Source organism: Condylostylus longicornis, unplaced genomic scaffold (assembly GCF_029603195.1).
Source record: "Condylostylus longicornis isolate FDR11 unplaced genomic scaffold, ASM2960319v2 ptg000006l, whole genome shotgun sequence".
NCBI classification, from domain to species: Eukaryota; Metazoa; Arthropoda; class Insecta; order Diptera; family Dolichopodidae; genus Condylostylus; species Condylostylus longicornis.
The window spans coordinates 665629-681583 of NW_026577975.1; the positions used below are offsets into that span (position 1 = coordinate 665629).

The 15955-nt window shown below is 23.1% G+C and overlaps 3 protein-coding genes across 6 annotated transcripts in view; all 3 read left to right on the top strand.

The window, feature by feature from the left end:
• LOC129618461 (protein tweety-2-like) overlaps window positions 1–7374 on the top strand; it is an 88613-nt gene extending 81239 nt beyond the window's left edge. For 3 of the 4 annotated variants that reach the window (XM_055533235.1, XM_055533234.1, XM_055533236.1), the window contains 6 exons: window positions 4292–4534; window positions 4602–4853; window positions 4918–5039; window positions 5124–5396; window positions 5525–5779; window positions 7102–7374. In XM_055533235.1, coding sequence (XP_055389210.1) covers window positions 4292–4534; window positions 4602–4853; window positions 4918–5039; window positions 5124–5396; window positions 5525–5779; window positions 7102–7231 — 1275 coding nt within the window. In that variant the 3' untranslated portion in view covers window positions 7232–7374. The remainder of the gene's footprint in view (window positions 1–4291; window positions 4535–4601; window positions 4854–4917; window positions 5040–5123; window positions 5397–5524; window positions 5780–7101) is intronic. The other variant, XM_055533237.1, reaches the window with a different exon arrangement.
• LOC129616854 (putative uncharacterized protein DDB_G0268364) lies at window positions 7238–9313 on the top strand (the record flags this gene model as incomplete). Its single annotated transcript, XM_055532387.1, has 2 exons — window positions 7238–8693; window positions 8748–9313. Coding segments are annotated over 2 exons (2022 nt in total), but the record flags the coding sequence as incomplete, so codon positions are not given.
• A 189-nt stretch (window positions 9314–9502) lies between these two features.
• LOC129618462 (sex determination protein fruitless-like) lies at window positions 9503–11189 on the top strand. Its single transcript, XM_055533238.1, has one exon. The coding sequence runs from the start codon at window positions 9509–9511 to the stop codon at window positions 10007–10009; it is 501 nt and encodes a 166-aa protein (XP_055389213.1). The 5' UTR covers window positions 9503–9508; the 3' UTR covers window positions 10010–11189.
• The last annotated feature ends 4766 nt before the right edge of the window (window positions 11190–15955 follow it).

Consider the following 15955-nt stretch of genomic DNA (forward strand, 5'->3'; position numbering starts at 1 on the left):
CAACATTTTGATATAGGGACAAAAAAATATATTAATAATTTTAAAGAAATTATCGCGTTATTTCTCAACCCTTTTCTGAATGATATTATAGAATGGATTTTATAATATGTATATGCGAGAATAAAATTACAATTAATTGAATTATAGTTAAAATAGTTGAGATAAGGTAAGTGTAGCTAATACTGACAGTGGCGGTAATACTGACATACATGAGGTTTTTTATAATTATTAAGAGATTTTCTCTATACAACATATATATATTTTTTTATTTCTAGATTAATTCAAATTATCGCAATACTTCCTTTTATTTAGTTTTGAAATAACTCCAAAATATTGAACATAAATCAGTTTTGTTTCCATAGACATAGCAATGGTGGGTTGAATTGGAGAATTTCTTATACTTTTTGCTTAATTTTTCCGATTTTGTTTTTATTGCTTTTTGACTTATTTGAGGGTTAAAAATATATGTATTTATATTAAATTAAATATTTTGATTATTCTTTATCTTATTTTATAAGTTATTCGGAGTAAAAACGTTAAATAAATAAGAATTTTAAAAAATAATTCCTATCAGTATTAGGAACATCTAAAATTCGACCCTGCTTCTATTACTGACATATGTGTCAGTAATACGTCAAAAATCCGTATTTTTACAAATGTCGTCATTTTTAGAATATTTAAATTTTTATTTTCGTATTTATTTAATTAAAATCGAATTTGAATTTTCTTTCTAATGTCCGAATTCTGACACTAAGAATTTACTACAGGTTCGGAGTATTTTAGCTTTAAAAACGGGTGTCGGTAATACGATCTAAAGAGGGTCAATATTATGTACAAAATTATGTCAGTATAAAGTTTTAATTTTGATATTCATTTTAATTAATAAAAATAATTTCTTTATACTTTAAAATTGTTTAAACTATTTCTGTCGAATGAAAATCGATTACATTTGTGAAAACTTATATCTGACTGCGACCTTTTTACCTTTTTAATAGTGATATTCGTCTAACAAATTGTGTGTCAATATTGTATACAATACTGTCAATAAAACAGTACAATTCGCTTTCTAAAAAAATGCTTTGAAATTACTGTAAACGTTAACGTCATAACAAATATCACAACGGAAATGGTTCTTTTTAAATAAGAAAAGGAGTCCTTTTTAATAACCCGAAATGTTGTTCCAAAAATTAAGAATGGGTTGCTCTCATTACGTACTTAATACATAAATAGTCTTTGTTAAAGCAAAAAGCAGCTTTAGAATAGGCTTATTAGCAGCTTTAGAATATATTGATATGATTTCTTATAATTTCGTGTGATCGGTACATCATATTTTAGGTATTATTTATAAGAATACATCTGTAGCAAATATTACTTATAATACTTTATAAAAAATTATATAATTTCGAATTAGATTTTCATAAATATCTTTTAAAAATTTTTATTTATTCATTGTTGCATATTAAGACTACTAGCAAAAGTACATTCTACAGTAATAATAAATTCAAATCAGCTGAATTTCACATATTTTTACCTTTAATTCAATAAAAAATATTTTTTTTATTTTTGTTTGAATTATAATATGATAAATTTTTAATTTTTTTTTTAAATAAAATGAAATATCCGTAGAAATCCAAATTATTATTCCATTTTTATTGAATATTATCATTTTAACCATTTTAAACCATTATTCATATATAGAATATGGATTACAGCATATAAAATTACATTGTCAGTATTAGGAACACAAACTGTCAGTAATAGACACAAACATTTGCGGTTATGTCAATATTAGGAACATTTTTTCTCTTCGTCTTTAATCGAAAAATTATGAATTAAAAAATATTTTGATTAAATAATTTTATAAAAAACATTATTCCCAATTATCCAAATTATTCAAAAAATCGGAAATACGATCATTTACTGTGTCTCACATATAAAATATCTCACGCCAAAGTTGAATTTGTTGCGAAATATGTCAGTAATAGGGACACTTACCTTATAAAAAAAAATCTGATATGGTCAACACATAACCGGCCGCAACGTATACTGTCGAATTTAGCAAAAGAGCCCCACAAAATTATGAAAATGTTATTTAAACACTTCTTTCAAATTATAAGAACTTAAGCAAGCTTTTAGTTAACATGCCTAGAAAAATTAAATTTGAGTTTTAGTTGAGAGTTTCGGGTAGCAAACAAAACTCGAATTTGATTTCCGAGCCATTATATTTCCTAGTTCGTTTTCCGAGCCCTGATATTTCTAAAAAAAAAATTATAACTTTATTATTTTAATACCCTGAATTTAAATATTAAATTTCAAGGAAATTAGTTGATTATTTCTCTTTGAATAAAAATTTTAGACTACAAAAATGAATTAGTCTATAAATTTAGGAATAGTTTTTATCAATGGCTTAAGACTTTCTTTGTAGCCTTTTTATACAAATTGTATTCAACTATTTCTAGAATGTTAAAATCAAAATACTTATTCATATTTGCAATTATTACATTGCTTAAAATTTAAGTCTTTAAAATACTATAATAAAAAATTATAGTTTAAAATTAATTGCAAACTAAAACAAAGCAAATATTATATAAAGGAGCCGAAGTTCATATACACAATTTATTAAATTTTTCTTTTCATTTAACATTGAATTGGTCACATAAAATTTTATCCTATATACTAAAAGTTGAAATTTGCTATTTCGCGATAAGAAAATTCCATTGTCCCATTATTCATTTTATATATTTTTAATTTTATTGTACTCTTGCTACTCTTGCTTGTTGTTTTTGTAGCCCCAATTCTAAAATCTAAAAAAAAAAAAATGTACAATGAATAAAGAGCTGAGCTGTCTAATTATTATTCATCAACATGCCACATTTTATAGTTTTTGTTTTTTTTAGTTATTTTTGGGGTTTCTTTTATTATTCCTAGTTTTTTTTTTATAGTTTCCTATCTGGATAACTAACTACAATATAATATCAGTCAATTACAAAAAATATATAAATGATTCACACATTTCATTCGATTCAATTTTAAATTGTTAAAATTCTACTCATTCTAGTTTTTCTTTTTAGTTTTGAAAAAAAAATAAAGAAAAGGAATTCCAAAATGAAGATGAAATTGAAAAAAAATTTCTTTAATTTACGTTTTTCTTTGAGTTTACAATTAAAATAATGTTTTATACTGCAGAATTACATGTCCTTGTTAAAAGATTTACAATAATCTAATTCTAATATTAAATTGGCAACAAAATAATTGCGTTAAAAGTGTTAAACGTTATGCTTAATCAATTATATTATAAAGAATTTTTTCATGGTATTCATTTTTATTTTCTAACACTCCACAATATAATGGAAGCCGCCATCGAGGCGTGCCGTAAACTGATTAGGTTATATGAGAGTTAAGTTCAACTACTGATTACTATAACTAAATTAAAAAATAAGACTTCGCATTACTAGTTTTATATTTCGAAACTCTATCATGAATCAAATTTAACCTTACATTTATTAATTGCCCCTTATTTTCCTCATTCTTTATCACCCGTTTTTCTGATGGAAATATCTACTTATGAATATTCAAATTGCAAATCATGAGCATGGATCTTCTATTGTTGAAATTGTGAATCATAACCTCCTCATTCTTAAAAAATTTCTAATACTATAATGGATAATTGTTTTTCTTCAAAAATCAGTCTCGACAAACACGCTATGTTTCATTACTCCCCATAATTAACTTGTGGAATTATCATTTATCCTTTCAAAAAAAAAAATAATTTTTATGCTATTAAAACCAAACAACATAAAAATTGAATTCCCTTAATTATTTTATACTTGTATTTAAAAAAAATCGCAATTTCTTATTTATTATTTTAAGGTAAGGTTATTGTTATTGTAACAGTAATGAGTTCTTATAAAGTAATAAGTTTTCTTTTTAGGGTAGATAACAAGAAATTTTTCTACATAAGCAAAAATAAAATAAAATAAAAAATGTACCTTCAATGGTACAGAAAATTCCCTAAAGAAATGTTAATAACCTTAAGTAATCCGTAGATTATTTAAAGGATTTTCCTTTACTAATCTTTTTTTTTTTAAAATTGAATACAGTGTGGTTTATTCTTCATTCTTCATTTGTTTGTTTTTTTGACCCACTTGGAGAATATGTGATATTTTTAAAAATGAAATTTTTTTTTTGTTACTAAATAAGTAGACCTACTAATTTTTAATTTATATAATTGTAAATCTTATTATAAAAAAAAAAAAGAATAACTATGTCTTCTTTTTTTTTCTCCTTTCAGACTGAGACTATTAAAAATGACCTAGAAACCAAAGTTAAAAAATTTAATTTGGAAGAAATGATCGATAAACCAAATTATAATCAAACAGTTGTAACAATGTTATTAGAGACATGTCGTCTAATACGTGATAATGCATCTAGAGCAGTAACAAGTTTAGATATGGTTGTATATTTTATGAAAAATCATAAAGCTGAAGCAAATGCATTAATGGGACCGGATTTATCATTACAGAATATTTTATATGTAAGATTTATTTTTTAATTTTTTTTTTGTAAGACAATTTAAAAAATTTGATTTTTTTTGTTTACAGAAATCCGAATTGTTTGAAGCGATACGTTGGCCTACAACATTAACATTTCTAACAATTTTATTACTTTTATGTGCAGTTTTATTAATTGCAGTTGCAAGACGTTCAAGATGCGCTTTAATATTTTTTAGTGTTTGCGGTTTATTCGGTATTATAATTTGTTGGTTTTTAGCTGGTATTTATTTGGCAAGTTCAGTTGCATTAGGTGATTTTTGTATGAAACCAGTTGATCATATGTGTCGTCAAGTCGGAACGGTAATTAAATATAAAATATTATTTTTAAATATATATTTTCTAATAAATATATTAAATTTTGTAGAAAAATCCGGATGATGTTTTTTATTTAAATTGTGGTACACTTAGAAATCGTTTTATTTTACGTTTAAATGAATCAAGAGATTTTGTTGAAAGATCTAGGGAATCTGTTTATCGGGTTTCGAAGTAAGAATTAAAACAAAAAAAAAAGTATTTTTTTTTTTTTCAAATTTCAATTAATTCAATTTTTTTTTTCAATTTTTTTTTTAGAATGAGTCGTGAAGTACGTCCGACTATTGAAATACAAGGATCATGTGAAAGTATGATTAAAGCATTACAAGAAATTAAAGAAAAATTAACAACATTATCGGCAAGTTTAGATCATCGTAATATCGATAAACATTATTTAAATGCTTTAAGCGGAATCTGTGGAAATTCTCTATTAGGTTTAAGTTTAATGATGGTAGCTGGTATATTAACAGCATTTTTATTAACAATATTAGTTTATGCTGCTTCACATGCATGGATTTATTTAACTAAAAAGTAATAATAATGATTGAGTATAAATTTATAATATTTACATTTGAATAATAATATTAAAAAAATGAAAAAAAAAAAAATATTATTAGAATATTTATATTTAATTATTTATTTATTTTTTTATATTTTAGACAAAGTGATATTGATAAATCTGAAACAGCACCATTATTCCCAGCATCACCGGCACCAACAGTTTCTTCACCAACAGCACCAATATTAGGTTCTGGTACATTAAATCGAACATTATTACATTCGGCTAGTGAAGAAAGACAACGAAATGGATCAGCAAGAACAGGGTTGGCAAATATTCCTCTACCTACATTGAATAATAGTGGTAGTGGTGAATCTCCACCACCTGGTTATGATGTTGTGGTGCATGGCACAAGGCATGCTTATTTGTTTTTCATTTTTAGTTTTTTTTTTTAATTTTTTTGTTTAATTAATGTATTAAATGAAGATCTTCAATTTATATCAAATTATTATAATTCTGAGCTAAATTATGTTAGTAATTAAATTTCAAATTTAATTTTTCATGTGTATTCAGTGATGACAACTTGTAAGCAAATTACTTATTGATTCTTACTACACGAAAAATAATTTATTATAATATTCATTTTTAAATATTTTCGAATAATTGTAAATAACCCGCTTAAAAACTTCTAATTTTAAAAAAGGAAATTTTTGTCTCTTAAAATTTGAATCAATTTTCCGTAAGGTCTTTTATATAAATTGCAACAATAATAAAATTGTTGATTTTCTGACAGTCTTTTTCTTAATTGAAGTCCTAAACTAAGTGTAACAACTTCTTTTGAACTCAAAGTGTAACTTCAAAAAAATGATATTTTTGGAATTTGAATTTCCCATATCCCAATGCAAATTAAAACTTTAGCTCATAATAAATTATCCTTAAGTTTTTCAGATAAGGATTAAGGAAAACTCAAAAATTAGAAAAAGCAGCGAAGGTAGAATAAAATTTAAAAGAATTGAAAAAAAATGCGCCTTCCAGTCTACTCATTTTGTTTTCTTCAAAAATTTAAACTTTACTTTTTATTTCATTTGATACATTTTGTTTTATTTTATTTTTTATATAAAAATATGTTTTTGGTTGATTTCACAATTTTAGTTGCATATATAATTTATTTATTTATTTATTTTTTAAATAATGCCACTAATAAATAGGGATTTTGCTTGTTTTTAGCAATTTATTTTATTAAACACATTTTAAAATCAAATTCATTTAACAACACATCAAAACATTTTATTTTTCAAAATCATATTATCATGTAATTTAAAAATTTTTAACATTTCAAATATTTTATTGCTAAATATTCAATTAGAAATGTTCATTTAATTTTTTTATGCTAGAATTATGATTTTAGATCATTTCTGTAATTAAATTTTTTGTGTTGTTCTAAATTACCATTTCTTGTACCATTTATTTAAATTATTAAAATTAAAATCCTAAAGCACCTCACTAAAATTATGTGATCACCAATTTGAAAAATATTCAATATTAATTGCAGTATGAAAACATTAATATTAACGTAGAACAACAGAATTTTGTTGGAAATTTATTTTAAAATATAAATATTTTTATAATTTCTCATTATTTAGAAGAAAATAATGAAATTTCCAGCAAAGTTTTATATAATATTTTTTCAAAACTATTAAATTTTACTAAAAGCAAAAATTTTTCTTTTTGATATAGAGCATCATCAGGTCATCATACTTTAGGGCGTTTACCATCACAAACATCATATTTAGCTGGTCCAAATAATGGAAAATATGCAACACTTAGTAAACAATGTAAAACTTTAGAAGCAAACGACTTTTACTGAGAATCGCTTGCCTGCAATCAAAATGCAGGCAATAGCAGCTCTACGCAAAATTTATCTAGCAATTTAATTAAACCACAATATTTATCATCAACATTGCCACGTTCGGCAGCAATCGCAAAAAATCAAACAGCAATTGATCCAATCGCAGCTTTACAATTGGAAAGAGATCCCAGAGATGTAACATGTAATGGTTTCAATCGTTTTGATCCAAAATATATCAGTATTGGACCTAAATCAATTAGAAGTAATGGTTCAAGTTTAACAACCAGTAATATGAATAAATGTGCCACATTGAGACATGGTGGGCGTTATGGCGGTTCTTTAGTTGCAAAAGTTAGTGGTGTAGGCGGAGTAAGCCCGAATGCAAATTTGAAAAGTGCAAAAATTCCAAGTATTGCTACAGTATCAACAAATTATTCATCACAACAATCAACAACATCTTTCAATACCCCAAATATTACAACTGTACAAAATGTTGTTGCACCACCTATACCACCGGTTTTACCACCATATTTACCAAAGAAAAGCAATTTAAATACTTTCACTGATATACCTGGAACCACCGGTGTTGGAAGTTCCGTTGCAGCAGCGGCAGCTGCAGCTGCTGAGCTACGTGAAACTGAAATACATCTTCACCATCAACAACAACAAGAACAGGAAAGAAGACAGCAGCAACGTGAACAACAAGAACTAGAACGTAGACAACAACAGCTACGCGAACAACAGGAGCAAGAAAGAAGACAACAGCAATTGTTGCAACAACAAGAAGAACAACGTAGATTACAACAAGAGGAGCAACGTAGGCAACAACAGCAACGAGAACAGCAAGAGCAGGAGCGTAGACAGCAGCAATTGTTACAGCAACAAAGAGAGCAACAAGAACAAGAAAGAAGACAACAGCAATTACTACAACAGCAAAGAGAACAACAAGAACAAGAGAGACGGCAACAGCAATTACTACAGCAACAACGTGAGCAGCAGTTGCAGCGTGAGCAGCAGCAACGAGAACAACAATTGCAACAACAACGTCAACAGCAACAACAACAACAAGAGCAACAGCGGCAATTGCAACAGCAACGTCAACAATCGCATCATCACCAGCCTTCTCACGTTTTTAGCATCGAAACAACAAATAATTTCAGATCACAACCATCAAAACAAACCCAGGCTTCGCAATCAATTAAACCAGCATCTATTTTAAGCCAGCCGCTACCGGAAATTCCTCAACCTCATCAAACTCCAAGAAATATTGTAGAACCGATTCATCAAACTCAACAAATTTCGAAAATTTCTCAACAGCCGCTATGCGCAGCAAATCTTAATCAATATCGTTCATTACAACGTTCTTCAAAAAGTACTATGAGTGTACCAAGTCATCGTGAACCAAGAGAAGAGCGTAGAGAACCAAGAACAGAAATGCGAGAGAGCCGTGACTTTAGAGACTCTCCAAGAGAATATAAAGGTTTCTTATAAATCTTATATTTTAATTTTCTAATTTAAATTATATTACTTTTAGGTGATCGAGTTGAACAAAAATTAGTTCCACCGTCTTTACCACCGAAAAATCGCCACAAAGAAGAAGCACAACGATCTCTTAGATCAAATACTCAGACACTTCCATCTAAACGTCTTCAACAACAATTCTCTCAACAATCAACACATTCTTCATCTTTCACTAGTGAACGGAGCGGACAAAGTCTTCAACGTTCGGAAAAATCAAAATTCCATCAACAAAATATGGATAGCAGCCAACATTCTCAACCGCAACAACGATTATCTTATGTTGAGCAATATAAGACTCAACAATCGAAACATTCCCAACATCAGCAACAGCCAGTTCCGCCACAACGACATTCATCAAATTCTGTTTCTTCATCTCAAACCACAGGTCAAAGCTATCATCATTCCTATCCCATTTCCCACCAACAAAATAATAACCTTCCATCATCATCATCAAACTATCATCATTCTAGCAATAAAACACAATCATCATCATCATCATATGATAATCAGTATTATCGTTCATTAAAACGTGGTGGTACACACGCAAATAGTGATTTATATTCTGTAACAGAATTGTAGGAGTGCGCCTGCTGCGGTGATGGCGCTAATATTGCCCGACGTTGTCCCGCTCTCATTGTTACAACATCTGCATCTACATCAACTTCAACAGCAACAAATGTAACTTCATCTATACCACATAATACAAAGTCAACTAGTTTTTCAGTTACAAAAAATAATAACACAAATAATGGTAATCGTATAAATACAACCAATATGCTTTCAAAATCCTCTTCAAATATTTCTGAACCAAAAAGTCGTAAAACTAGATTAAGTGCTAGTTGTTCATCAGATGCAATGATAGGTTCAACATCAAATTTAAGTATAAGTAGTCGCGGTGCTAAACAACGTTCATATTCAGCATCAAATGTTGAACGTAAATCAAATTATGGTAATAATAATTTATCAGGAGGCGGTAGCGCTAATGCTAAATGTCATCAACGTTCGGCAACAATTGATTGTGGTACAGCAACACGTTATGCAACAATTTTATCAGCTGAAGAAGCTGATCGTCTTTTATATTATAAACAACAACATAAACATGAACATAAACATGCAATAAAACAACGTTCATTAAATGGTAATGGTAATGGTAGTCATGGTAATAATAATACAAATAATATTATAACATCATCTCGACATCAACATCATCATCATCGGGACAATAGTGGACAACATCAACGCCATCATCGCCGGGAAAAAACATTTAAGGTATGATTTTTAGAGACGTCATAAAATTTAATTTTTGTGGCGTCGAGAAATCAAATAAAATTAATTGCAATAGAACAGGATAAAAAACCAAAATTCAATGAAATAACTTGTTAAAAGGAAAAAAGAAAACAAAACAAAAAAAAACCAAAAAAAAAAAAGTTAATTATATTAAAAATAGTAGAAAAGGATTTAATATAATATGTATATATATAGATACATAATACATTTATATATATTTACAAATACACATTCACACAAAAATATATTAAATTATTATAACACAAGTATTTAAGAATAAAGCAAATTATATAGAAAGTTTGTTGCCAAAATTATTTTTTTTAAATTTTAATTTTTCAAAATTTTACCATTTTATTTTATATATTTAAAATACTAAATTAAATAAATTAAATAAGTACTTAACGAATATTAAATTTACATAACCATAATAAAAAATATTTTTAAGGTAATTTTTATACTTACATTTATTTCCGGAGAATATAATATACTATTTCATTCGGTTAGCGCGTAAATTAACTTTAAATTAATTAAAAAAAAAACAAAATTTTCTAAAATAAAATATTCAAGAATATAATGTGCCAAATTAAGAAACAAAAAGACACTTTTACGTTTCTTTATTCAAAAATTTTCTATACAATCAATCTCAATCTGCACTACCAAAGGCTTTGTCTTAATAAAATCGTTTATGTTGTAATAAATTGCAAAGACTCATTCTTTTCTAATCAAAATTAACTAATAAAACTTTATAATAAAATTAAACTCTGTACAATTTAAACTAAAATCATATTTATTGAAACCAAAAGTAAAAAAAAAAAACAAAAACAGAGAGGGACCCATTTCATAAGTTCCTAGTGTGGTAGACATTAATTAGAATTCTTAAAAGATTTAGAGTATTAGAACTGATAAAATAAGACTTTTTTTTAAATACATTCCAGGAAAAAAAAAACCTTCTATTAAATTTCCATTCCTTTTTTTTTTTTTTGTTCTTTTGGATTCTTTGCAAACAAACTTTCTATGAATTATGTTTTAAAATTTTTAATAGAAAACAAATATTTTTAGTTTGTTAATTCATTATTTTCTTTTCAAATTAACTCTAGAATAGAAAACATCACTCCAAAATTAGACTTGCATTTATATTAAGTAACACAAAAATATACATATATATAAAAATATATGCATATATATATATGAATCCTATTCTTTTTTTCTTTTCCTTTAAATAAAATAGAATAATAAATTTTTAAAATTTTATTATATACATAAAATAATCAAAAAAAAAAATACTATATTATATAGTTTGTTTTTTTAAAGTTAACATAAAAATTTACAAATACCATTTAAATACCTTAAATGTTTTTAATACCCAGCCTGTTGTTATTATCATACCAACATTTCATACATTTCATTTTAATAAAAAATTTTCATTATTATCATATTAATTTCATCACCATTATCATTTTCATTTATACACACCAATCTTCTTTTATAACATTTTCATTAAAATAATTTTATATAATATTATTAAATATACAATTGAATTTTTAAATCAGATAAATAAAAAATTTCAAACAAAATTCAAATGCTAAACAAAACCAAAAAAAAAAAATACAAATTCCCAGAAAATTTTCGTAGCGCCACAAGTAAATAAATTTATAAAAATAAAAAAAAAAATTATATTAATGAAAAAAATTAATAAAATTAATTTAAAACGAAAGAGCAAAAATATATAAAATTAAAATAAATTTTAAAAAATTTAGAAAAACAAAATATGTATTTGCAATTTAAAACTGTGTCTGATGACCAGTTTGATATTTAAAAGAAAAATTGTATTAAAAGAAAAATTAGTTATTAAAATAGAACGAAAAATTTTATAATAAAAAAAAAAATTTACTAAAAACTAAAACCATTAGAATTTTAAAGAAACAATATTGAAAATCAAAAATGTTAGCAAAAACAAAAAAATTGTTTTTTGCCTTATTTCAAATTTATTTTATTTCAATGGTTAATTTATAAAATTTTATTTATGTTAATTCGAACGTTGTTTTAGAAACGAAATTCATTATTTAAAATAAATCAAAACGAATTTACTATAACAAGATAGAAAAAAAAAGCAAAAAATAATAATGTTCTTACTTACCTTTTTTAAAATTTTTTTAATTTTAATAATTTTAATTTTGAAATAATAACTATGTATATTAATTCTATTATGAATTTAAAATAATTGTATTAAAAATAAGACAATTTGTATTAAAAAATAATTAAAGAAAGTTGGAATTAGTAATGCAACAACTTAAAAACTTAAAAATCAGAATTATACCTAATAATAAATTTGAAAAAAAAAAATGTATTGCATTTGAAATACATTCTGTTTTAATAATAAAATAAAATTTTGTTAATTTTGTTCCGAAAATCTTGTTCAATACTCAAATTAATTAAAATATTTTATTCAAAATAATTACTTTATAATAATATATTTAAATATTATTAAGTATTGTAATTATCCGTAAATGAATACTAGTGAAAGTAGACAAAAAATGATTTTTTAACTTGAAATTTTAAAATATTTTTTATGTTTTCCCTAAAAAAAAACAACAATTTATTTTTTGCTTTTTTTTCCAATTAATTAAGAAGAAGTCATAGTAAAAATTTTCGCACAAGAAAAATTATTTATGTAGCTTTCTTTTTTTGTAGCTTATTTGAAGAACAATTTTATTTTATCTATTTTAAATTTTTTTTTATGATTAAATTTAAAAGATAAGAAAAATAAAAATATAATTAAAGAATTTAAAAAAAAAAATTCTTACAATTTCGCAAATAATAATCAAAAATAAAACGATTGAAAACGAATAAGAAAAAAAAAAAAATAAAAAACAAAATTATTTTACATGAAATTTAAAATATAAAAATCTTTAAATACGAAGAAATGTTACATCATTTTTAAAAAGAAAATTATAATATATAAATAGATAGTGTTGATACCTAAAGATTGTTTAAAATCATTAAATTATTTGGCTTAATATGGAAGCTTAAGATATTAATATAAAATTAAATAATTACAAAAAAAAATTTAAAGCAAAGTAATTGAAACTTTGTATTAATTAAAAAAAAAAAAAAATCAATAAAATTTTGAAAACAAATGATATACATATAATAATATTTAAGACCAAAAAAATTAGGCAAAAACACAAAATTCAATAAGACATAAAGAAAAATTTTGATAAAAAAATTATCAAAAATAAAAATAACACCACGGTTGTAATATAAACAGCATTTATGAAAAAAACACAAAATTTAAACACACACAAAAAAAAAAAAAACAATATTACAATATACTTACAAAACATAAACATACACAAAATGTGGTACAAAAATTGTTTTTGTGTATTTAATAAATAAAATATAAAATAAATAATGTAAAATTCATTTTGAAAATAAATTTATTTAAATACATAAAATATAGTAACCACATTATTACAAATATTACAAAATTGAAAAAAAATAAAAAAATAGAAACACAAAAATCGAAAATGTTTTTAGTATTATAAAATTTTTAAAACTATTTATTAAAACAAAAAAATTCTTGTTATATATATACATATATTATTATATTATATAAAATAGTATATAGAAATCATGGAAGAAGTCAAAAAAAAGAAATGGAATGCAAAAAGATATTTAAGAACAAATCATTGAAAAAAAACATAATAAAATTGAAAAGAATAAATAGAAAAGAAATTCACCTTGTTGCATTGTCTTAACATTATGTAAATTTGAAAATAAATGAATGAAAAACATTTTGTTTGTTCTATGAAATTAAATATTATGTAAAAACATAAAAAGAAGAAAAAATATAAATATAATGTAATGAATAAAATTGAAGCTGTCTATATAATTTTATAAATTCTTGTATTAATATTTTTTATTTTTAAATGAGATCTAGAAAAATAATTTAAACAATTTTGTTATTATATCAACTATTTTTAAATAATATGAAATAATTTATTTTTTTTTTTTTTTTTAATTTAATATATATGTATATGTACTCTCAAATAATATAAATTCTTAGATTTGTAATTTGTTACAAACAAAAAACAAATGTTACAATTAAAAAAAAGTACCAAATAAATTGTTAAAAGTGTACATGTGCCATAAAAAATCTCCTAAAATACACTTTAATATTACCTTTTATTGTTTTTTTTAGCCTCTATTAAATCTTTTATGATTTATTGTAAATTCTTTCAAACTTCAAGAATATTTTACAAACAATATTTGAAATGGTACTTTTTTATTTTTAAAAAATTTTATAATCTATATAACATTGTAAATTTTGTTTTGTTATATTTAATTTTTTATTAAAACTATTTATTAATGTTGGTGGTTAGACGGCTACCAAAATGCAGATTTAACGTCGACTTGGCTTATTCAACAATGTTTTTTTTTTAATTTTAATTTTTAACAAAATAAATCAGTTTTTGATGTTAAATGTGTGTTTTAGTAGACGAAATTTATTTTTCCATTGCGTTTTTACATATCCAATTTTTTTTTTTTATTTTTCTATAAATTTAATAAAATTTATTTGAGAGAATATTGCATATTTGATTTATATTGAAAATTTTTCATATAGATGAAATTTTCATATAATTTGAATAATAATAATTTTTAACAAAATAATAATTTTCAAAAATTCATTGTGATCATTTATTTAAAAAGTTGATATAATCTGATATAATTTTGTAAACAATAATTATAAAAATTGCTTTAAATTGTTTAAAATTTATTTTACAAAAAAATGTTTAATTATTATAATTATATTTATCTTTAAATAAATATAATTGTAACTACACCAAAAAATATACTTTGCGCTAATTTACAGCAAATTTTTAAAATATTGAAATGAAACGAAATTAGAAAAAAAATTATTCTAAAATTTAATTGTATAATTAAATTATGATTTTAAAATATAAATAGAAACAAAATAATAAATCGATATAATTATTAAAATTAAAGATAACAAACAATACACACTGTTTAAAAAAAAAAATAATAGAAGCATTTAACAAAATTTAATATGAAAATGTTTTATATAAAAATTGTTTTGTTAAATCAATTTTTTAATCCCAATTAAATTTTTTCATATAATTTATAATAATATGTTGATTTTATTTTAAATTGTGGTTTAATTTTAAATTGTAAAAAAAAAACTATTTTTTTTTCCAATTTGTTTATTGTAGAGCTCGTTATTCCAGACCTTCAATGTTTTACTATGTAATAACCAAAAATAAAAAAAAAAAATAAAACAAAAAAAAAATTAATATATATAAATTTTAATAAAAAAAATTTAAATAATTAATATAAAATGTAGATACATAAGTTAGAAATATTAAAAATAAAAGTAGTTATTAATTAAAATAAAAAAAAAAAATAACTGATAAATTGTTGTTAATACAAAAAAAAAAAAAAATAAGAAAAAAAGAAATGGAAAAAAAAAAACAAGGAAAAATGTTAAAATTATATAATCATTTTATTTATTAATATTATGTATAATATTATAAAATATATTATTATTAAAAATATATTTACATAATAATAAAATAATATATATACACGTACATACATTTATATTAATATTATTTTGAAAAAACAAAATATGTAAATTTTAAGAAAAACAATATTAATGTTATATTTAAATAACAAAAAAAAAAATAATGAAAAGAAACAAAAAAATTAAATTAAAATGGAAAACAATTAAAAAACACAAAAGAAAAAAACAACATTAGCCGATAATATACATATTATATACATATAAAAAATTAAAAAAAAAATAAATTATATAAAAATAATTAATTAATAAATAAAATTATATACTTTAAATTCAAATTTATCTGGTAGTGAATGAATTTAGTAAAAACAACAAAAAACAACAAAATAAATTAA